The sequence below is a fragment of the Magallana gigas genome, chromosome 2 (genome assembly GCF_963853765.1).
Source record: "Magallana gigas chromosome 2, xbMagGiga1.1, whole genome shotgun sequence".
NCBI classification, from domain to species: Eukaryota; Metazoa; Mollusca; class Bivalvia; order Ostreida; family Ostreidae; genus Magallana; species Magallana gigas.
The window spans coordinates 43,776,278-43,801,822 of NC_088854.1; the positions used below are offsets into that span (position 1 = coordinate 43,776,278).

General features: G+C 33.6%; 2 protein-coding genes across 3 annotated transcripts; both read left to right on the forward strand.

Annotated features, from left to right (window-relative positions):
• The first annotated feature begins 9,153 nt into the window (after positions 1 to 9,153).
• On the forward strand, positions 9,154 to 19,520 carry LOC105343428 (leucine-rich repeat-containing protein 74B). 2 transcript variants are annotated; one of them, XM_011450808.4, is made up of 13 exons: positions 9,154 to 9,313; positions 11,849 to 12,123; positions 12,560 to 12,738; positions 13,061 to 13,168; positions 14,408 to 14,501; positions 14,849 to 14,898; positions 14,993 to 15,074; positions 15,187 to 15,272; positions 15,663 to 15,857; positions 15,975 to 16,067; positions 16,291 to 16,551; positions 17,535 to 17,620; positions 17,720 to 19,520. In XM_011450808.4, the coding sequence occupies exons 1-13, from the start codon at positions 9,306 to 9,308 to the stop codon at positions 17,916 to 17,918; spliced, it is 1,716 nt and encodes a 571-aa protein (XP_011449110.3). In that variant the 5' UTR covers positions 9,154 to 9,305; the 3' UTR covers positions 17,919 to 19,520. The 2 variants fall into 2 exon arrangements, with proteins under 2 accessions (XP_011449110.3, XP_011449109.3); XM_011450807.4 differs by having other exon boundaries at positions 12,557 to 12,738; positions 17,720 to 19,518.
• A 2,811-nt stretch (positions 19,521 to 22,331) lies between these two features.
• On the forward strand, positions 22,332 to 24,105 carry LOC105343431 (medium-chain acyl-CoA ligase ACSF2, mitochondrial-like). The gene has a single exon (XM_011450811.4). It carries the CDS (start codon positions 22,369 to 22,371, stop codon positions 24,061 to 24,063), a length of 1,695 nt encoding a protein of 564 aa, XP_011449113.4. The 5' UTR covers positions 22,332 to 22,368; the 3' UTR covers positions 24,064 to 24,105.
• The last annotated feature ends 1,440 nt before the right edge of the window (positions 24,106 to 25,545 follow it).

Consider the following 25,545-nt stretch of genomic DNA (forward strand, 5'->3'; position numbering starts at 1 on the left):
ATAGTAGTCACGTAATGTATACTAGTACCCTCTTTTCCGTAAAAATATGTGAATCAGAACAGACCCCCCTCCTGATTCTTCCGTACACACGTTTTCTCCTAATACTAGTAAAAAAAAAATGGTTTTTTTTTCTTCAAATTTCTGCATAAAACATCGATTTTTAGATTATTTTGATTTAATAGATATACAATCATGTACATTAAATTCCATATCTGCAAAAAAACAAATAGCATTCGGACATGTATTCAAACCCCGTAAGAATTCTCATCTACACCCTGCATGAAATTAAAAGTATCAACGTTTCAAAGACATCTGACGTTATAATTTTTTCTCATAATGGAAAAAAATATATTCCATCTGTCATAAAGGCAAACTTTTACATGGAAGTTCAGCAGGGACCTCATTCAATCCAAGGCGTCTATAATGCTGTACAGTGTACACCAACGCTGTGGCACGAGCACAAGTCCCAGAAACTCTACTCGTGAACAAAGATATTGTTTAACTACCCATTTGTCATGCCAGCATAATTAATATACAGTAACATGTAGCTAAAGATACGAATAATGATCATTACTGATAACCTTAATTATGCACATTTAATCCATTTTAATTGAATAACAAAGTTGACAACCTTGTCCGAATTCGCCCCGATTTACAGCCACCTAGCCACCTTCAGGTATAACTTGTAGATTACTGTAGTACAATAATACATACATGTACAAGTTTGCATTTCACACATCAATATTTGGACCAAGATTTTACAAATGACACCGATGTCAATATTATTGGAGCTTAAACATAAAATTACAATGTTATTTCAAAGGATATCTCACTTCTCACCATATTTATATAAAAGAATAATAAAGAAAACCAAATAATTTTAAAATATTTACACTGGGCTCTTTATTTGGAACTACAAATAATGTTTTATCCAAAGCCCACTTATCATGCTTAAAATACTAATCTAAGTATAGACCGAAATAGCTGACGGTTTTCCTGGCATTTTTAACGATTTTTAATATTTTACTTCCCTAGCAAGTAAAATATCAAAATCGTTTAAAATGCCAGGAAAAGCCCAGATATCTTAACGATTCTGTGACGAGTACCAGAACATGGTTGATTCAGACATCTCAGATGTTACAGCTAATGAAGGGAATGGTCCCTTTTTTTTACCATCTATGTTTGTAAATTTGTTGCATTTCTTGTAAATTAGCAAAATGATTCATGAACAACCAAATTATTGTTATACTAGTATTCTCGTAGACAGGCAATTGGATAAAGTAACTGCTAGAATGTATTATTATCTACATAAAAATACTGCCATAATTCGAGAAAACGTGTCCCGTCCCCCCCCCCCCCCCCCACACACACCCACTTGATATTATATGCACTATCTATTGTTAACAATGCTCAAATGAGCCTTTATGCAAGTCATTATATCTTACTTATTTGTGTGTAATTACTCTTGCTGTGTCAGTTGAACAGTTTATTTTATCTCTTTGGTTGTAATTTACAGCATAGAGAATATTACAAACATATACACAATATACACCTTATGCGTGAGTAGAGGAAACAATAAACAATTAAGAGCCATTCTCATTAAAAAATGGTTCTCTACAAGATATATATGTAGTAAAGATGTACAATTTTTTATGTAGATAAATGAATAGGAATTAATAACCAGGAGATTTAGCCTTCTCGTTAACAATACTTATAAATTTACATAACTTGCTTAATAAGCTCACATTTTTTCAGGGAAAAAAGCTCGCTAAATTTAACAATATTTGGTCTAAAAAGATAAAAGAAGATGGGGGATAAGATAGCGCAAATGCCCATTCGTTTTTTACAAACACAAAAATATGTAGCAGATCAAGGACGGAAAGCACTTTTTGCAATATCAAACACTATGAAAAATTATTCTTTTAATGTTGAAACTCAATGTTCTGTATTTGATACGTATGTACATAGTATTCTTTCATATGCCTGTGAAATTTGGGGTTTCCACAAAGCACCCGATATAGAAAAGGTACATCTCAATTTTTGTAAGAGAATTCTTGGGGTCAACAAAAAAACTACAAATAATTTAGTGTATTATGAACTGGGTAGATTTCCTTTGTATATTAGAAGAAAACTACGAATTTTCAAATACTGGTTAAAAATTAAATATACTAATAACATTATCTTGAAGGAGGCATACGAAAGCATGCTTGTCAATAACGATAACTGGATGGTTTCCATACAAAGCGAGTTATCTAGCATGGGTCTAAAATATTTGTTTGACGAAACTTGTTCAAATCAATGTAAAACCTACAAGATAATTGAGTGTAGAATATTAGATATTTATAAACAAAGTTTGATGTCATCTTTTTCGACATCTCCGAAGAGTAGGTTATATCAACACCTTGTGGATAATTTTTGTTTGCAAACTTATCATAGGAGACCGATTAATTATACTTCAAAAAAATTTATAAGTATTTTTCGAACTTCATCACACTCTTTAAATATTGAAAAAGGTCCAAACAACAAGGTGCCAAGAAATGAAAGATTTTGCAATCATTGTAATAAAAAAAGATTTAGAAGATGAGTTCCACTTTATACTCATATGTCCTTTTTACACTGAATTACGAAAGAAATATATAAAGAGTTTTTATTACAAAAAACTAAGTGTTTTTAAGCTAGCTAAACTTTTAAGTGTTAACAATACTAAGGATCTCAATAATTTAGGAAAATATTTATCTAGCGCTTCCAAAATGAGAGCGCAGCATTGTTATAATACTACAGTTTAAGCTACTTATACAATTATATTCATTCATATCTTAAGATATGTACATGATTATATTGTCTTAATATGTCCACTCACTTACTGCACATTGCACATTTGTATATAATTTTATATGTATTATAATTTGTATTCCGATGAGTTGTAAAGCTCAAGGATAATAAATTGAATTGAATTGAAGTTTCAGTCGTGAAATACACTTTGAATTAATTTTTTCCCAATTAAATCCATTTAAATATATTATAATACAAGTTTGCAAAAGCACAATTTCTAACTATATTCAGTTTCTAAAACATTTAACAAACGATAAGGAAAACAAAATATTGCCTCAAATGGTGGTATCGAACCCATAACATAAAAACCCTAGATATTCAAGGTTCGTTTATGTCAGGTGCTCTAACCACTGAGCCATTTCAGACACATCTTAGTACGCTGTTTAAATACTATGTGTGACTTTGTCCACGAATATACGGAATTGAATTATTTTTTCAAAATGTTCAATTGTTGGGACACAAAATGATATTTTTATTTACTGAAATCGGTTGGTTTTTCATTAGACCTTATTTAGATTATGAGAAAAATATGGAGCACAGGCCCACTCAATGAAAGAAAATGCCTCGAAGTTCTAAAAATGACACTATTTGCAGGTTTTGATACGTATACATCTGTTTGAGTCAACATATTCCAAGTATTGAACATATTTATAGGCTACAAATCAATGATATGTTAAATTTATACTGTTTTAAATGGGTTTTTTTTTAAAAATATCAGATTTATTGATATTTTATTTTTTCAGTAGCTTGTCCGACCGTGCAAGGGCATTTTACACGCCTTATTCGCCCATCTTCTTTGGTATATACCTTTTTCTTTCGTTTTTCAACACAGTGCAACACAAAATATATACAGTGAAATTCATCTACAATGTCTCTTTTACATAAATTACATAACCTGTTACTTTATTCTATGTCCATCCATCTTCCAGTTTCAATAGGTAATTCATGGTTTGAAGTTCGAAATCTAGCTAAAACTTGTTTCATATAATTACTTAAATTACAATTAACATACGGTTGGCATCTAAAGTCTAAATTATACTCTGTCCCGAGTTTTTGCTTCCACCAATTTTTGCTTGATATTTCAATAATAGTAAATACCTTTGTGCTCAAACTACGTTCATCCACTGATATGAAAAAAGTCCAGATTATCTGTTTTGAAACGCCCCCTCTACCGCTTCAGGTTTCAATTCACAAGTCTACGGAGATTTTGCATTGCATCAGCCATTAATAAGCCCGGATGATAACGTTAAAGAATTGCGCGATGTATTCCGAGTGTATTCCGAATGGAGAGAAGATGTAAACATTTCCCATTATATAAATCTCCGTAAGAAAACGTTTTTCGTTCCTGTGAAATTTTATAAGTTCAATGAAGATATCTTGGATATATTCCCTTTCATCGATTTCAATTGTATTTCTTTCACAGGTATGTGTATTTTTATTAAAAATCATCAAAAATTGATGGAAGCAATAACTTGGGACAGACTATAGTAAACAACTTATATATAACACCTTTTGAAGAATTCTTGTAGACTGATTCCCAGTTTTGTTGAAACTGATCTATTAGTTTTTAGCTCACCTGAGCCAAAGGCTCAAGTGAGCTTTTCTGATCACAATTTGTCCGTTGTCTGTCGTTGTCGTCGTTGTCGTCGTCGTTGTCGGCGTCGTCGTTGTAAACTTTTCCCATTTTCATCTTCTTCTCAAGAACCACTGGGCAGATTTCAACCAAATTTGGCACAAAGCACCACTAGGTGAAGGGGTTTCAAGATTGTTCAAATGAAGGGCCACGCCCTCTTTAAAGGGAAGATAATTGAGAATTATTGAAAATTTGTTGGTATTTTTCAAAAATCTTCTTCTCAAAAACTATTCGGCCTGAAAAGCTTAAACTTGTGTGGAGGCATCCGCAGGTAGTGTAGATTCAAGTTTCTTCATATCATGGTCCCCGGGGGTAGGAAGGGGCCACAAGAGGGGGATCAAGTTTTACATAGGAATATATAGAGAAAATCTTTAAAAATCTTCTTCTCAAAACTATCAGACCAGAAAAGCCTAAATTAAAATGGGAGCATCCTCAGGTAGTGTAGATTTAAGTTTGTTCAAATCATGGTCTCCGGGGCTAGGGTGGGGCAACAATTAGGGGATCAAGTTTTACATAGGAATATATAGAAAAAATCTTTAAAAATCTTCTTCTCAAAAACTATTAGGCCAGAAAAGCTCAAATTAAAATGGAAGCATCCTCAGGTAGTGTAGATTCAAGTTTGTTCAAATCATGGTCTCCGGAGCTAGGGTGGGGCAACAATTAGGGGATCAAGTTTTACATAGGAATATATAGAAAAAATCTTTAAAAATCTTCTTCTCAAAAACTATTAGGCCAAAAAAGCTCAAATTAAAATGGAAGCATCCTCAGGTAGTGTAGATTCAAGTTTGTTCAAATCATGGTCTCCGGGGCTAGGGTTGGGCAACAATTAGGGGATCAAGTTTTACATAGGAATATATAGAAAAAATCTTTAAAAATCTTCTTCTCAAAAACTATTAGGCCAGAAAAGCTCAAATTAAAATGGAAGCATCCTCAGGTAGTGTAGATTCAAGTTTGTTCAAATCATGGTCCCCAGGGGTAAGCTGGGGCCACAATTAGGGGATAAATTTTTATACAGGAATATATCAACAAAATCTTTTAAAAAATTTCTTTTAAAAACGTTTAGGCCAAGAAAGCTCAAATTGTAACCATCCTCAGATAATTTAGATTCAAGTTTGTTCAAATCATGGTCCCTGGGGGTAGGGCGGGGCCACAGTGGGGGATAAATTTTTATATATAGAGAAAATCTTTAAAAATCTTCTTCTCAAAACTATTTGGCCAGGAAAGCCCAAATTTGAGTGGAAGCATCCCCAGATCGTATAGATTCAAGTTTGTTTAAATAATAGTCATTGGGTATGGTGAGGCCACAATGGGGGATGAATTTTTACATAGGAATATGTAGAGAAAATCTTTAAAAACCTTCTTTTTAAAGACTATTTGGCCAGAAAAGCTTAAACTTGTGTAGAGGCATCCTCGGATAGTGTACATTCAAGTTTGCAAAATCACAGTCCCTAGTGATAGGGCTGGGCCGTGATGGCGGTTTGAATTTTTACATAGGAATATACAGAGAAAATCTTTAAAAATATTCTGGGAAAGTTTTCGGTCCAAAACTCAGTACTTAGTGTGAAAGCACAGGTTATGCAGATTTAAGTTTGATGAAACCATGATTCCCTAGAGAAAAGTGGGGCCACGAAATGGAGGGGGGGGGGGGGGTAAATAGGAATAGAGAAAAATATTCTTACAGGTACAACAACAAAAGGGGCTTGGTATTTACCCAAAAAAAAGAGGTGGATAAAAATTGGCAGATTTTCAATTTTTTTTTTAGCAAGATCTACTGTACTTAGTTGTCAAGATATTTTGAAACTGTAATGCTACTTTGATCAGAATTAAGGCAATTGTTGCTCAGGTGAGCGATGTGGCCCCTGGGCCTCTTTTTACTTTAAGTTTTTGATTCGCCAATCATGATTAACTACTTGGTTATTCATCCAAATATTTCTAAACCCACTGTCATTAAAAATTTATTTCAAGTTCTTTAGCCATTTGGATTCTTTACCAATTATATATTTAGCATAAAGTAATCTATACATTATGTAACAATATTTTGACTGTTTTCCATGAATAATTTTTAACCAATACTAAGAATGCAATATTTCTTGTCTTGATATGTACACTAAGTGGTACTCTCCCCATTTCCCCACATTTCATGTAATTTGGAGTAGAAGACTTAAGATGAAAAAGTAGTTTACAAAATTTAACATGTTTTCTTTCTATTATATCAACATTACTATATCCCCATACCTCAGAGCCATATAACAGTATAGGAACTACGATCTTATCAAACAAATGCAACTGATCGTCTAAAGAAAGATGCAGTTGATTACCTTTTTTGAGAGTTCCATACATAGCAGGCACGTAGCATCAGGGGGGCCAGGGGGGGCCTGGCCCCCCCCCCCCCCCCCACTTTTTCTCGCAGCAACAATTTTAAAATTTACATATAAAAAATGGAATTATCATAGAGTTGGCCCCCCCCCACTTTTTTGGGAGTATGTAAAAAATTGATATGAAAATAAGGAAATAAGGAGTGAAATTGAAGTTATATAGTCGCCAGCCCCCCCCCCCCCCCCCCCCCCCCACGGATTAGGATTTTGAAGGTTTTGGGAAACTTAAAATTTCCCTTTTTTTTTTTTTTTTTTTTTTGCTTGTCAAGATTTTTTGGGTGAGTCTGGCCCCCCCCCCCCCCCCCCCACTTTCAAAAACGATGCTACGTGCCTGCATAGCTTTAGTAGCTCTTTCAGTTGCTAATTTTTTTGTCTGAATAAAGGAACTTGATGATGAAAATATAACCCCAAGATATTTAAAGTTTTTTACAATCTCAACTTCTTCGCCATTGTAATAAAAAACATTATTTTTCATCCGTCCCTCTGCAAAAATAACTATTTTTGTTTTTTCAATATTAACTTCAAGTTTCCATTTTTTGACAGTATAGTAAGAAACTATTAAGTTGGATTTGAAGATCTTCAGGTGTCCCTGACAGTAAAACTGTATCATCAGCATACAAAATAATCAACAATCTTAACAATATCCCAATCTCATGTTCAATTTCATGTGATATTGTAGAAACGCCAATATTTTTAGATGTTAACAAAAAGGATTCTGCATCATTAAGAAATAAAGCAAACAAAAATGGCGATAAATTTTCCCCTTGACGCACACCTATTTTGCATGGAAAATATTTTTTAACGTTGCGTCGCATGTCGAATTAATTATCTAGAATTATTTCATTTTACCAATATTCAATTTCATACAAATAATGATATCAACACAATTTTAGTGATAATTATTTAAACCCTTTTGTTGCAAAGGTTTCATTTCTCCGAGTCATGTATTACTTGAATAACTCCACGCAATTTTGGGACAACAGTAGACCTAATTTGAATATCAACTAATTGATTATATACGTATTGTTATCGATTGCATCATATTGGACTACTTCGACGACATTACGAAAACGGTTCAATGGTAAGTTTTGGGGTTGCACACTGTTAGGATTACATTTAATTACGTACACAAAAAGGAGAATTTCACGCTAGTTAAAGGGGTCTACATTCTTTGATTATCAGATATGTGCCTTTCTATGTCTTATTTCTTATGTCTTATTATTGTCATCCATGAAATGTGTCATTTCAATTACATGTATTACGGGGCGCTCTCTCCCGTACAGAACTAATACTGGGCCAACCGTGAGCTTATTCTCTTGTTGTTGGACCCAGCCTCATGAAACCTCCAACAAGCCAACACGCGATTTAGTTTTTAGACCTTTATATAGACTTTACATGAAATATACTTTTACATGAGTTTGGTATGCATCAGCACCGAAGGTCTGATTCCAACTGACTATAATTTACAATTCAGAATAATATGTAATGAATAATGGAAAAACACAATGAAGGATTAACATAATAAGTACAGATGTAAGTAAATCAATTATCAAACAGCTATTGAGTAACTCGGGACATTTTAGCAGCATGTACATAAAAGGATTAATAAGATGAAAGAAGCTTAAGTGTCAATAAACATAAACAGAAGTCAATTAAAAGATTAGCTGTTCATCACTTATTGTGCCTCAGGTGGGATTAATTGTTTATAAAACAGTTGTCGAAATAGATGAAAAGTTTTTGTATCAATTTACACAAAGTCCGAAAAAGTTAATTTACACAATAATTAAAAATAGTCCGAAAGGTTGAATTTCACACCGTGACACATGTATGCTTCGACTAAAAACCGAGGGATTCCCCGTAATTAATAAAAAGGGACTAAAAAAATAACTTTAAAATGTCGCCGCGGATAATAAATTCTTTGTAGAGTAATACAAAGACATGATGAATTTACACTAGTCTTATAAATGTATCACCGCATGTAATCGAGTAGGGTGCAGACCCCCCCCCCCCCCCCCCTCCCAAATAAAAAAGAAATAGCATATTACTTCCACGGAACTTTTTTTAACAATAAAAACCAAATGAGAAAACAAGTATGCCTATCAAAATCTGATAAAAAATTCAATTTGCAATTGAAATCTCCTTTTATGGGCTCTTTTCCCATAATGCCTTTTTGGTCCCATAATTGAAAAAAATACCACTTATCAAAATTAAGGAAACAATTGGTAAATTACTGGACAAAAGAGTGCAATTATTCTGTTATTTGTTTGCTTAGTAATTCGTTTGTATTGGTATTACGTCATGCTGCTCGTATACAGGTGCGAGACACAGGTAAAACGGATCACCCAGCTGTAGCGATTACGTAACTCTCACCTGTTAAAGCATGTTGGCCTCTGTGAACGTCAAAGATGACTTACAGCTACCTTTGATTAGGAGATGTATTGGGTGCATAAACTTTATCATACAACATGAGCGGGTAAGTCATTTTCTTCATTGTTTCGGTTAACAGTTTAAAACTTTTCACATTGGTGCCCGGTGTGGTCATAATGTTATGTGTTTACGAGTTAACATTGTTATTATATTTTATATTTTTATAGTTCCTTATCACAGTAATATTGTATATGTATTGTTCCGAAATTCTAAATTTACAATTGTTCTGTTTTGCATTAAACTCGATTGTGGAAATGGTATACGTTGGTACAGTATGTAAGTACACAGAAAGAAAATATTACGCGAGGAATAATTATCAGTTTGGTAGTTGAATAAAACCAACCGCTTAAATGATTTATGACAATTTATTCCCAAACTAATTCATTCAGGGGTTTTCCTTGCTTAGTTTTGGGTCCGTTTACCGGACCCATTCCCAATCCAAAAATTACTGATATTTTCCCAAATCCAGATCCATTTTTTCCAATCAAGTGTCAATATTTTTAAATATAAGAAAATGTTCTGCTGGTATATAAAATGCAACGTAAACAAGTTTTTTTTCTCCATATTTGATTATTATTGAGCATAAAGAATGGACCAACTGGGGGCGACTTCATTGACACATTCGCTTTCCGTAACTTCTCCAGAATTTCCTCATCTTGTGCATTAATTTCAACCGATGTTATTTGCTTTTATAGTGATGATTTTAAAAATCTGTAATTTATAATTAGTTAATAATTGTGCCAATTAAATGCAAAAACTATCATAAAATCTTAAATCTGCATTATTTACAAAATTAAACAGTTTCTCTGTATAATGGTTGTAATTGGGTCAAAGGGTAGGACTAATACCCCCAAATGCAAATATCATTGCCATATTGCAAAGAATTATATTATTGCATGTTTGTCAATTGGCTTACACAATTAAGAAACATTTCATCCATAAAAGGTAAAAATGCATGAATTTAATTAACTTTTATAAATTGGAAAACTTTAAGAAATTTGGAGGAAAAAGTATTTTCTTTTATCAATCTTTGAATGTAAGTGTGTGTTTGCTTATATTTTATCAGTAACACTTATTATTTAAAAATTAAGATTAAAATCTGTATCTATCATTGTTACATCGTAAAATAAATTAAGCCTTCCAAACTTCTCACTAATTTCCAGGGGGAGAAGTAATAAAATATAAAATTCTGCCATAAGTTGGTCCTGAAATAAAACTAGAACGTTTTTGTAATTTTCCCAATTTGAACAGTTTACGCGTTAATTTTCCCAATTCCACGAACCCTGGACCTAGTTTAAAAACAGTAGGAAAACCCCTGATTGTATCATTAAAAATGTCCAGAGATAGAGAGAAAAATTTATGCATGCTATTCTCAGTAGGTACTTATTGAACATTTCCGTAGATTGTTCATCAGTTCATTGTTTTCCTCTAAATAACACGATAACAAAACCAAAATATCTAGAGAATTAAGTCGTCAACAGCTTTAAAATAAAACCAATTTCAGCCTTGAAGTTCACAATAACCGATGGTCATTCAAAGTATCCAAACCCTCAAATCTTTGTAAGGGTTGAATTTGTGATTGAATACATCATTATAGAAATGGTATATAGAAAAAATTAATCTTTTAAAAGAAGATGGGTGAATAAGGCTTGTAAAATGCACATATGAGGAATGATTAGATGCTGCAAAATAAAAATATCATTAAATCTGATACTTTAAAAAAAATATAATTTATATTTAACGTAACATCGGTTTGTAACCCTTAGATATTTTGAATACTTACAATATGTTGATTCAAACTGGCATATGCGTGTCAAAACCTCCAAATAGTGTAATTCTTTTTAACTTTATGCCTTTTCTTTCATAGAGAGGGTCTGAGCTCCATATTTTTGTCATAGTCTAAATGCGGTTTAATGGAATTTAAACCGATTTCAATCAACATAAATGTGGAGAGATGACCCACTATACTTTAAAAAATATCATTTTGTAGCCCAACAATTGAACGTTTTAGAAAAATAACACAAGTCCGTAAATTCGTGGCCAACCTCTCATATAGCATTTAAACAATGCACTTTGTTGTGAATGAATTGGCTTAGTGGTTAGAGCACCAGACATTTGGTAACTTTATAGAACTTGGTTTTCAGGTTGTGGGTTCGATACATCCAAAACTTTAAAGAATTTAATTACTTTTTTCTCACTGTTTTTTGAAATATTTCAAACTAAATATAGTTAGAAATTACCCTTTTGTAAATTTGTATTATAACGTATCAAATATATCTAATTGAAAAAATGTTAAATTTGAAATATATTTTACGACTAAACCAAATGGACAGTTGCGCCATCTTATTCCCCCATCTTCTTTGTATTAATTATTGTCAAAACTTGTATTAATTATTGTCAAAACGTGCGAAAAATTATATAGTGCCCCAACAAAAATTATATCTATTTACTTACTTGTATTATATTTCTTTCCTTGAAAAGAAACGGAATTTGGAGAACCTTTACAGCTTTATGCGATAGTGAAACATCGGAGCAAGCAGCTTTTATACATTGTGTTTTCTTTCTTTCTTTCCATTGCAAGACCGACGCCGAAGGCACAGTATTTATACTCTCGCCATGTAACGCCACTCCGATCGTGTAAACTGCCCAGACTTTACGGAAAAACTCAGAAAAGTATTCAGAATCGACCATCTTCGGAATGCCTCATCCGCCATCCCACGGAACTTGCAATCCGTCCAAACACTGCCCACCCGGAAGTCATCATAGATAGTAACAATGTCTATGTCCGGAAGCAGAGTCAGGGGTTTTCCGGCGACGACGACTACGATCTTTCCGACTGCGAGACAGACTTAGGGGGTATGGTTCTATTTCATACATTAATTTTATATTCAATATTTACTTACTGTAGTCTTATACTCATTTAATTACTTCTTTAATTTAGGGGGTATGTTTCTGCCATCTTCGCCAGCCAAAAGTTTTTTGGTCCTCTTCTCTCCCTTGAACGTCTATGTGGAGCGTAGTGGATCGAAAACCCTTTGCTAGCGAAAATGTTTTCCAAGTTCTTCGCGAAGTTCAGTTCCAACTCTAGTTATTAACTTATTCATTTACTCATTTAATTAGAGGAGCATGGTACTAAATTCCTCACCATTTATTGTTTAAAACCCTACTTATTCATAAATTTATCTATGTATTTACTCATTTATTATAATAAGTCACGTTATACGAAATTAACCTTGCCATCAAAATGCAATAGATATTGCTTAAATCTGTGTGTGTGTGTTTTATGAAGAAGATGATTCAGAAGTAGAGAGATATTACACGGATGAAACGAGTCAGTATAGATACCTGTGTGAACAACTTGGGATCATTCCTTGTAGCACCATCATTCGCCAGCTGAAAAAAACATGGGTAAACCTGTCGTACAGTCAAATGACGTCATTAGACATCCGGGCATTTTCAACACTTCTTATTGTGAGTACAACAAACTCTCAGTATAGTGTGAATGTAACTTTTTATATCGCTTTTATATCTGCATCAATCTTTAGAATTTGATATATTTTGTATAAAGGCTGGGTGATGAACAAGTTACCAATTCGATCTGCCTTAATTTTTTATATATATATATATATATATATAAATATGGATATTTTCTCATATCTTTATAAAGAGCTCTCTGTATTAGGGAGGTAAATATAGCCTAAAAATGTCAAAGACCATCCATCCCTCTTAAGATACTTTCATCAAGAAAGAAAACATGCGTATGTCATCAAAAACGGGTTTGATATCATTTCAGAGCAACACAAAGATAACAGCATTGAACGTATCCAACAACGACCTTGGCAGCAAGGGCGTCATCTACCTGGCTGAAGTGATTGCTGAAAACATCTTTATAAACAAACTGGTAAAGTTCTTGAAATCGACTAATTGTTAACGTTGTTTGATCAGCAGGTGATATTGCTAGAAAGTAAGGTGCACGCTTAGTTAGTTTCATCGTCGGTAACCCACGGTTGATTACGCGTCGTTCCTCTCTACATCACCGGGTGATGTAGAGAGGAACGACGCGTAATCAACCGTGGGTTACCGACGATGAGTTAGTTTGGACCACGATATCTAATTAAGATGAAGGATGTTTCACCGGTAAAAGTATAGATAGAACTTTTAAGTTTTGCAACCAATGTGAACTAATGTTAAGATACTTGGGTTTTAGAATATGTTTTTAAAATATGATTTGCCTGTCAAATTACATTTTTATTAGCTTTTTTAAGCGCTCTTTCTATAAATAGATTTGTGTGAAATGGTCAAAATATTAGCTTTTCAGTTAATTCATATCTTTATATAAGCTCTCTATAATTTGTAAAATTTAGAAATATTTTGATATTAAAAGCATAAAATAAAAATCAAAATATTTTCAAAATTTAAGAAAATTAGAGGAAATGCTGGCTAAGCAAGATCAACTTTAGTTCAAATATTTATTCCAATTTAGTAGTATAAGCTGATAGATATTCTGATATTCTATCATTTCATTGAAGAATAGAAACTTCATATCTTAAACAGATGTCTACAAACTGCAGATAACTTCCTTTTTTATCATCCTTTAAGTTGCGGGAAATGGTAGTGACCTTGACCTGACCTTGATGCAATAACAAGAAGGTCAAATTTGATTAAACTGATAGAATCATTTGGTTATATGATCTGTTTGATTGTGTCAAAATTTCATAAATATCTTAATGTAAATAGTATGCCTGATAACGAGAAGACTCCTTTCTTAAGCAATGAGGAAAATGTAAATAAAAATGATAGAAAGAAATAACAAATTGTCAACAATTCCTGATTTAGAGTAATAAATATACATGTATTTATTAACAAATATGTTTTCTCAAGGACTAAAATTTTACACTTTCATTGGTTTGAACATGCATGGCACGTGACTGCCATGTATTTTTCTATATTTACACTTGCAAATGTTTTCCCTCAAAATACATTACTATAACCTTTTGATCCATTGGGCTTTTTAGGATTTGATTACGTGATCAGCCCCTATTTATATCCCAATAAACATACAAAAATAATACCTTATTTCTTAAATGTCCAACTACGAATTTACGATATTGTGTATAATGCTCTTGTCTTTGGCTTGCAGGAAATGTCAGCTGTGAATTTAGACGAAACTGGCTTCAAAGCCATCGCTGGAGCTCTTCTAGACAATAGAAATATTACTTATTTGGATATCTCCAGTAAGAATTGTTTTTAAACATCATAGTCGACATACTGGTAACTTACACTTTTAGTTTAACAGTAACACACTTTAAAAACTAAATACAATTAAAGCTTTCACAGTTCAAAAGAATGCATATATTTATAATAACATGATGACAGAATAAACTTGTAAGAGTGGGATTCTACTTTGTTGTTAGCTAAATTAAGATGATCAGAGTTCTCAATAGATTTTAATGAAAATATTTAAATAAAAGACAGAATTGTGGTCAAATGTTAACAATGGCAATACTATGATAGTGAGTCAACAGATAAAAATGTTGTTTTTTTTCTTTTCTCTTTAAAAAACCTTTAATTTTCTTTACAGAGAATAACATCGGTAAAAGAAGTGCCAAGGACTTAGCCTGGCTCCTTAGGGTAAGTTAAAAATTCTGTTCGTTAAAAAATCTTAAGATATTTTGAGAAAATCAGCATAATCAACTTTTGATTTTAAATGTGGTTTTATTTTTAGAGGAACGACTTTATCGAACATTTAGATCTCTCTGGAAATTTAATTGATGACGTAACAGGAACGGAAATCGGACCAGCAATAGGTAAACCATTCGTTTAAAAGAACGATCAGTACCAAAGACCACATGGGCTCATATTAAAGCATATCTTATATTGTTGTCATTTGTTGTTCTCACTTGTTGTTGGACTTTACAGCATCCAATTTGACGTTGAAATTCCTTGATCTGAGTTGGAACCACATACGGCGTCACGGGGCTCGAGTCTTGGTTGAGTCAATCTGCGTGAGTCAATGTTTTTTGGGTGTTTTTTTTTTTGGGGGGGGGGTGTTTTTTAAATATTTTTTTACTATCATAATATTTTTTTGGCTTACACTTAATGGGTTTATGCAGTCTGGATACACATGCATTTCATTCTATATCTTCATACTTGTCACTTGTTTTTTTCATATTTTTTTAAATTGCTGTGTAAAACGCTTTTTTATGCGTTTACCAAAGTTAACGCTTATACACCTACACATCAATTGACCAAATATTCGTATTATTTAAGCATATTTTAAGGAATTCATATCTCAAATTTCAAAAGCCTTTACGCTCCAAACTTTTTAAAGATTTCACCTTAATAATGGCACATAAATATGTAAATGAATATGTAAATTTAAGTTTCTGTTCTAGAAAAATGTAGAATTGGAAAGCGTCAATCTGTCATGGAACGGACTAGCAGAATTTGGTTGCCGGGCATTCGAAAAGCACTTTCCTAAAAACCATACTCTAAAAAGTTTGGACATCTCCCACAATAGGATAGGTTTCCATACATTGGGGTATTTCCTTAAAGGCTTAAAGGACAATGACACGTTGCAAGAATTAAAAGTAAGTGGTTTTTTTTTTAGGAAAGCTGAAACATTTCTCAACGCCAGGAATTTGATTTCTCTTTTCTTTTTAAATTTTGATTTAAGATGCCTTTAAATTATTCTTAATATTCAATAGATTTACGGAAATCCCATTACTTCAGATGGAGCGCTAACAATACTGACGGTCTTTGAAAACTCCACGCGTGCACTTAAGGAAATCAATATACAGGTAATGTTCAGATTAACAGTTATGAAATCAATGACTTTTCTAATCAAAATTCAAAAATATCACCTAGCATTATCTGAAATTGATAATAAGAGAATTCTTGTAACTCCTCTCTCTCTCTCTCTCTCTCTCTCTCTCTCTCTCTCTCTCTCTCTCTCTGAGTCTCTCTCCTCTCTCTCTCTCGTAACAAAAGTATAGGTATTAAAGTTTTATTCTCTCGTCGCAGGACATACCAATAGATGGACGTTTTAAAACAAAGGCATGGGAATTGATAGAGAAGAAAGAATTGAAGATCAAACACGGCGATTTGCGGAAAAAACCAGCCCCCCTTAAAGAGCGTGGGCAGTCCATAGATGATTTCAACCCTCTCCTCGTCTTGTTTGAGCACATGCGTCAGCAAAACTTACGATTAATCGACCTTTTCCGCAATTTGGATGCTAATAATGACCACAGCATTACAAGCGACGAAATTCAGGCTGGCCTTGCAGTAAGAAAATTTTCAGCGTAGACAATTTTTTTTTTCTTTTACTGAATTGTTGTTGATTGTCAAAAAAGGAAAAATGATTAACACAAAGTACATTTTTTGCACAATTCTTACTCATTTCGAAGATTTCTCTCTCTCTCTCTCTCTGTTTGTGTGTGTGTATGTATAAATTTTACCTTTATATCACATTGCGTAAAGGACTATGTTACAGCACGGCATTAAGGTGGAATAACACATCATCACAAAATGCCTGACCGCTGATCGAAACGACATTTCGTTTTATTAAAAGGATTTTATGGACTGAAACATGTAACTTTCTCCATTGCCGAAAGGATAAAGTGTCGGACTTGTGATCCGTACATCCCGAGTTCGAATCCCGCAGGGGATTTTGTTGTCACTTACTGGAATAATTGTTTTAGATATTCATTTTTTATCTCCAAACTGCAAATTTTTTGCTTATTTGACATTTGTACAGTTTATTTATCATTATATCTTTCATTATCAAAAAATTTCCTGTTAATTTGAGGGACTTTTTCCAGGTGTGTTATTCCACCTTAAGCATGAGCAAGCGACTGTTGGAAGATTTTTCACAAATAGATTTGCAAAAGTGTGGTAATTTCTGGACCGATGCTTTATACTTATTAGATTTCCATTATCAGATTACTTCAAGTTCAATTTCCTTATACGGCGACAGTCCTTTTTAACCGTCTTTGACAATTTAACAAGTACAAATACATGATACGGAATTGATTGTAAAAAAAATCAAAAACATGTATGTCATTTATTTTCTGTGCTACACTATTGATATTCCTACTCAAAATTACCCATATAAAGTCCCATTGTGTCAATACTCAGTCGCTGACTTGATTTTTTCCCTGTTGTAACTGATTTTTACCAAAAAATGCACACTTGCTTTCTATTCCTGTTTTCAACGAGATTGATATGAGTCTATGTTCAAATGACTAGTTGCCTTTTCTTCTGTGCAGAAATTCAATGTTAGCATCACAGACTGTCAAACTGAACAGCTAGTCAATAGCATGGACAGAGATAAAAACGGTGTAATCGACTTTAGGTATGTTTGAATCTAAAAACAAAATTTTTGTAAGTACAATGTATAAAAGTAAAACTATTCATCAATGTATCATCAACTTTTCATCATTTTTTTTTTCAGTGAACTGGTGCAGGGGAAAAAATATGTCAATAAAATTCGGCGATCGTCAAAAGCAGTCGGGAATGATAAATTAGCAGAAATGTTAGAAGGATTAGAGAAACTTATGAAGAAAGAGCGAATACAGAGCCAGGCAAAAAAATCAGCGGAGAGACGGGAGAGGCGGGCCTCCCGTCTGCCATTGCTGAGAGAGAAGACATAATGCTCGTCTCCAATGTGTGACGTCAGTGTTACGTCGACATTTATTCAGTTCTTAAGACTATTCACGAAATAGTAACATATGAATAATACTTAATAGTTTACTGGTAATGTGCCAGTTATTGACTAGGCCAAGATACCGGCTATAATAAAAGTTTAGGCAATTAAAGCTGCTTGGTCCGATTTTATATCAAATTTTATGCACGCTTTTAAACAATGGCTATACTTAGTATATGTATAATAATAGACATTGCAGTAGTTTAACCCGTCAATTATGCCAAATTTCAATGAAGAAAAATACGTACAAAATTTGCTAACAAAACAAACGACATTAAAAGGTTCCTCGTTATTTCGCCTCATGTTAAATTTCACCCCTGACGACGAGACTGGTATAGTTGTATTAAGAATTTGACATCGCTTTAAATAAAGGTCGAAATGATTAGACAAATTACAAACAATATGTGTACGTTTTGTTCGCTTATATTTCTGAAGTCGGCTTTCTTTACAATCGATGCATAGCATGCGGGTAGAATCACTCTAATCATTCGGGGGACGAAACCAAGCGGTTTCCTTTTCTAAACATTCCCGTGATGCATTTTGGTTTGTTTTTTCGTTTGCCCAAAGAGAAATTATTTTTATTTACTTTGAATATTTCTAACTTTGAAAGCAGACTGATTCTGCTGGTGTAAATAGGAGAAAGTCCATAACTTTCTAAGATAAATGATTTGTTTGAAAACAATTTTGATACTGTAATTACAAAAAAATCGGACCAAGCAGCTTTAAATGGATCGTATATAAAATTCAAATCCTCAAAGAAATGGGCGGTACCTTTGCAGTTCGACCCTTTCATTCAATAAAATATTTCCCCAGACGTAGGTCGTTCTGTTTTATTGCATTCAAACTCAATACTGACCCGTAGGTGAGGCTGGAGGGAGTTATTCTTATTCAGCATCTAACAATGGAAATTATAGTTTGTGTTACTTGACACTTACATTCTTACTGGGCCAGGGGTAAGTGATATGGTCCACGGGTCTCGCTTTTTACAGTGGTTAGCGTTTTCGCTTTATGTCATGTATCCAAAACCGATGCTTAGTCAAAGCGCTACCTATGATGAATCAAAGTATTGAGAACACTGAAAGCTGGATTAGTTCAATGTAAATGTGCGTGCGTTTATGACATGTTTTTAAAAAGAATGACAATTTATCTATTTTGAAAATACCGATAACATAGTGACTGTTCTTTTTCAAGATGCAAGCAGAGATGGAAAATGAAACGACATTTTTAATGACAACAGAAAACTGGATCAGTAGTGTGAAAGAAAAATCATTTCGAGAAAAAATGATATTGTAACTCACAGTTTTTTGCGTCATGCAAGGTCATAGTCCTCTGGTTCTGTACCTAGTACATTTTGACACAATGCATTTATTCTGCGGTACACAGACGTACATTGTAGTCAGACGTTAGGGATTGTAGTAGATTGTTTATTAATGTTTATTTATGTATTCATATCTAACGTTATTACTGGCAATATTTTAAAATTTCATTATTAGGAGAAGACTATCTAAGTTATTTAGAACTTTTGTCTAATCCATTAGATTTAATCCATAAAATTCAATTTAATTCAAATTCACGTAAGGGATAAGTAATCTGATCATTTTTCAACCTAGATCTCGTCAGAAATTGTTGGAGAAATCGGAGAACATGTTTAAACATAGCGTGAACGAAGGACCCCCTATAAATCCAAGATGGCGAGTGTCGTCCCTTTACTTCTTTTGATATACATTGAATAAACTTTTTTAACATGATTGAAACATGGGTCTTCAGCTAATGATTTAATGCAATACACAAAAACACTCATTTTAATCATATTTCTCCTTGGGAACAAATAATAATTAGAGAACTCCACTATCCTATCCAAAACCAAACTCTCATGTGATCTAGCTAAAAAAAAACCAACACTGCTTTTTTCATAGCACACTTTAGGTAAATGGGGAAAATAATTTGCCACAGTGCTTTAAAATTTAATGACAGGCCATAATTACGTTTGCATTATATGGTAACCACAAATTACAACTTTCATTCCCTTATTATATAATAACCAGATACAAAATGTTGTGAAATACCTAACTAGTCATCAAAAAATCGAGATTCAAAAGTCCCAGTTTCAATGAATTGCCAGTCGTGCTAGCTTCCTAAATATAAAAACTGTTTGTTTTGTTGTATTTTCTGGATTCTTTGGGATCTGTTGAATTGTGTTTTGTTTTACAAATCCTCATACATTTTGTTCTAACATATTAGACAAAAACCACAATGAAAAAAAGAGACAAAAATTAACGCTGGCTAGGTGTGATCATATAATAATCGGATAGAGCTTGTTTGTAAGAACATTTATAATATGATGGTTGAGGTATTAAAGCTAACACTAGTTTCAATTTAACTGTCACCGTAATTGAAAAATGTACTCACCGCCCCAACCCTCTGCTTACAAATATTTTGTCCCTAGCTACGCCACTTTTACTTCTGTATTTATGTGCGTATCGTGGGTTTTCTTGGTTTTTTCTTTTGTTCAGTTTTTAGTTGTTGCAATTTTGAATTCAAAAGTTCGTGTAAATGCATATCTAACGCTATCAATGCGACGAATCACGCCTATTAGGTTTCGTTCAATGCCCTACTTATTTGTAAAGTTCAAGGTAGTATTCATTCTAAAATATACGGAAGCCAGTGAATGCTTGGAGAGAAAAGATTTAAATGCACACTGCAATATAACTTGATGTCAGTAAACAGATAAACAAAACACAATGTTGACATTGAGGCTTTCATTGTTGAACATTAAGTTATTTATCTACATACTTTATATTCTGTTAAAAATACAGGTTTTAATTTTTTCACAAAATGCACACTATAGCTTATTTGCAGTATGATTCCTTCTATTTGTTACGGAAATGTTAAATAAATTCATAGCTCTATAGAAACAGCCAGACTGAAATCTACACGCCCCGTTTATCGATTGGTCGAAACCCACAGCGTCTTAAGCAAATCACGGACTGCACGAAATAATCATGATGATGTCGGAATTAAACTCCTATAGGAGACGATTTGGCTGTTTCTTTTAGCTGACGTATTGATGTACATTACCAAATTTAGTCAATTTAACGTACTTTTTATAATAAAATATTAATTTGTCAAAAGAAAGATGTAAATATAAACAATAAAATGCTTTCTTTGGGAATTCATGCAGGTTATGAAGGTAGAGATCATTGCGGAAAATATCGCCACCTTCATATTCCTAATGAAATTTTGTTGTTTAAATATTTACATTCAGTATAGCCTATTCATGTGTCACGAGCACAAACATAGAATTCATCATGCGTTTTGAGTGTATTTATTATTGTAAGATTCAATGAAATGTTCAATCGTACCAATGCAATCGTACATAACCAATTTCATATGAACTTAAATAGAAATAATCATACATGTAGAATCATATCTACTCGTCTAATTAATAAAAACGATTTTTCTCTACAAGCAAACTAAATAAGAAGTAAGTATGGTTGTTCCATGTATGTTTAATATCCCTGACTGAGAGCGTATATAAAGTCTTTAAAACGACGAAACACAAATACTTCATACAAATTTTCTTCAGTATAAATATAAATATAAGCAATGAATGCTTATTTTCAGATGCCGTCGGCATCATACAGCGCGTAACACACTAAGACATAATTATCATAATTTATTTAATCTATCATAAATAATTTTTCCAAAGAAAAATCGAAGTACTGAAAGCTGGGCTCTTTTGGTGTGTCTTTGTGCATATTGTGTAGTAAAGACTGAAATCTCTCTCTCTCTCTCTCTCTCTCTCTCTCTCTCTCTCTCTCTCTCTCTCTCTCTCTCTCTCTCTCTCTCTCTCTCTCTCTCATGCTTTTAATGTCGGCAAAGCGTCAGAGAGCGACCAAATTTTGTAAGCGGCTATAAACAAAAATATGTCTGTCTAGTAGAAAAAAGTTCAACAGTTGCTGCCTTGAATTTTGCAACAAGCGTTTTATATTCAATTTCTTAAACGCGAAGCAAAGTAGTTCATGGAAATGCATGCGCATTGTATGTGTCCAAAATGCATAGTCTTGTTTTTAAAACAGGTTATTAATAAGAAAATAAAAAAAAGATAGACAATTCTCTCGAATTGTTATTTGAATAGATTTTTTAAAAATGTTTTAATAAAAATTTACATTTAATTCATCAACATTTTCTAAAAACGCTCAAAATCATCATATCCATAAAAATTTATTAATTACTAAAATAATCTTTTAAAAGCATTTGTTTATAAACAAAAACTATTTTTCTATACAGAAAACCAATCAATTCATTGAATGATAAAATAGGTCGTCCTAGTTATTTTGAGATATAAGGTATGACCTTTTCATCAAAACTGTGATATTTGCCCAAATCATTACAACATGGCAGACGTGGAATACCAAAGTTACGGCCGTTCAGCTGATACTTTGAACGTGCCTTTTACTACCTTTCCGAAACTTTTGGAAAAATGGGCAACTTTAAAACCGGAGAGCGAGGCTTTTGTATTCTATACTTTCGGCAAGCCAAAAACGTCGATTACATTTGGAAAACTGTATAAGGACGCATTGAAATTAGCGAAAGGGTTGCGACGTCTTGGAATCAACAAAGGAGACATAGTAGCAATAGCTGGCTTTAACACTCCAGAATGGCTAGTAAGTACTTATGCTTCCCAGTTCGTTGGGGGGCGTCCCCTGTGTTTTACTTTGCACGATAAGAAAGGGGAAAATATGACGAGAATCATAAAAAAAGTGGGAGGCTGCAAAATGATTATCTTCGACCCCGGCCAAGACGATCTCCATTGGAAAATTAGTCAGAAGTTCTTGACCGTCGATCCCAGCAATGGTGCTGTAAAGAAGTCCGATATACCATCTGTTGAATGGGTGCTACTGATGACACCTCTTGAGTCAACTGAAAAATGTTTCACAATAAATGATGTGGCTTTTGAGGAAGATACCAGCTTGCCGGAGTTGGACCCTGATGACATTGCCGCCATCTTGCAAACATCTGGGAGTACAGGATTTCCAAAAGCAGTTGAATGTAGCCATTATCGTTTATTACAAACCGCTTTTCATATTACTTACCTTTCCGAATGGAATGATCCCAAGAAAGATGGAGAATTCGTGTTTTTTAATGATCGGCCATTTTATTGGTTAGGAGGATTCCCTTGCTTGTCGCTTACTACAGGCGGAAAACACGTAACTCAAACGAACACCCTCGTATTCACTTCAATTGCGGAAACAGTTAAGTTTAGTTCACAAATCGTTCAAAATGAGAAGGCCCGTTATGGACTCTTCGTTACCCCATTCCTCCTGGAGCTATTGATGTTGGAGGACTGTCCTTGGAAATTCCGATCAGTAATAACAGGAGGTCAACCAGTTCCAGCATCTTGTCTGTCAGCCATAGGGAAGATGTATGATACTCTGGGCGTCACGTATGGCTCCTCAGAGGCTGCTATGAATTGTGGAAAGATATATCGTTCTACCACCGAGCCGTATGTAGGACTGGCAGCACTTCCCGGGGTGGAAATGAAAATTGTTGGAAATAATGGAATGATAGTACCCGTCGGAACAAAGGGTGAACTATACATCCGCAATGGTGCAACCTTTAGAGGTTACATTAATGAACCCGAGAAAACGGCTGCTGTTATTTCCAGTTCCGGTTGGTATAAAACGGACGATTTCGCGCACATGAATTCAGAAGGCTGCGTTGAAATACACGGGCGAGTTTCTGACGTATTAGAAATCGGTGGTGCCAAGGTGCTTCCTTCCTTTATAGAAGAAACTATCAAGAAAAATCCAGCTGTAAAGGAAGTAGTTGTCTTTGCTGTAAAAGATAACAAACATGCTGATGATATCGCATGCGCAGCAGTCGTTCTGAAAAACGAGGCTACCTTGACCGCAGAATCGCTTACGGGGTTCATCAAAGAGGAGCTCAAATTCTCTGAGGACGCCAAATTTCTGCAATATATTTACGTACCGAAACGCATCTTGTTTTTTGACAAATTACCCAAAACTGCAACTGGAAAAAACGATAGGATGAAAACAAGAGAGATATCGTTGCCCCATCTGAAGGACTGAAAGGCGCTAGATACTTCTCAAATAATACTTATGTCCTTTAGAAATACATAAAGCATATACTTTGTGTTTATATCTTCTTTTTACGAATTACTGCATGTGAAAATAGTGTGATATTGAGAGATATATAGAGGATATTTATATTGTGTGATCTTATATTTGCTTTATCCACCGAGTTGAAATGGTATATAATTCGCGATGCTTGCCGAGCGAATATAACCATTTCAACGAGTTGGATAAAGCAAATATAAATTTATCTCATACAGTTTGATTTATATTATGAAGCTTTTGAGACAGCCCCTTATATGACCAGAGTTTTTTTTTCTTTCAAAGATTAAAAACGATGATGCAACGTTATGTTATGCGGTTATTGGGACCTTGCGCAATACAATTTAGTACGTCATTTCTGATATAAATCTAACTTTTCTTGCAAAGTTATACATAACCGAAACCAAAAGACCTTTTTTCTTGTTTGTCAAGATTTTTGATAAGTTTAGCCCCCTTCAAACTTTCAATTTGCTTTGTGGAGTTTATAAAACTGCAAATTACTTTAACTATCAAGGAGTTCATCCTGACGATGCGATGAAAACAGAGCTTACTGGTTGTGTTTATTATATATAAGAACTTACCAAAATAATGTTTCATAAGACTTTGATTCCACTACCAGTAAGCATCCTTAATCACTATTTTCAATCTCGAATCATTAGGCTGGTGTTTGAACAACTGTTCCTCGTTCGAACGAGCATTTGCAACTTTGTGTATGTCAATAAACTTAATTATTCAAGTCTTCTGATCAGTATTTCCAGATAATCAAATGAATAAGCTCCAAAAAAAATTATTTAGAGCTAAAAATTTATTTCAAGGTTTATTTCAGTGAAACTTTACATTTATATCAGAAATGACGTACTAATTGTATTGCGCAAGGTCACAATAACTGCATAACATAACGTTGGATCATCGCTTTTAATCTTTGAAAAAAAAAAATATTTTTTTTTGTTTCTATCTAAATCTACCTTTTATCCTCTTCGCTGACAACTCTTACAGCATATAAATGTGTTTATTTAAACAATAAAAATGCTTTCTTTCTTTAACTAATTACTAAATTGATTATGAAAAGTTAGTAAAATTCACTAAATTACTGTTAATGTACATAAGTACGTTAGCTAAATGAAACAGCCAAATCGTCTCTTGTGAGACTTTGAGTCTGGCATCATCATGATTATTTCGTGCAGTCCCTGAGTTTACTTAGGTCGCTGTAGATTCCGACCAATCGATAAACAGGGCGTGTCAATTTCAGTCCTGTCACCTTTCAGCCGCTGTAGATTTCGACCAATCGATAAATGGGGCGTGTAAATTTCAGTTTGGCTGTTTCTATACAGCATTTTTCCGTAATAGAAAGAGGAAATACTAGTAATACATGGTAGATGTAAATATATACCTTTGGATTCGTCAAATTTCCTCACACTAATCTTGCTTATTAAAACG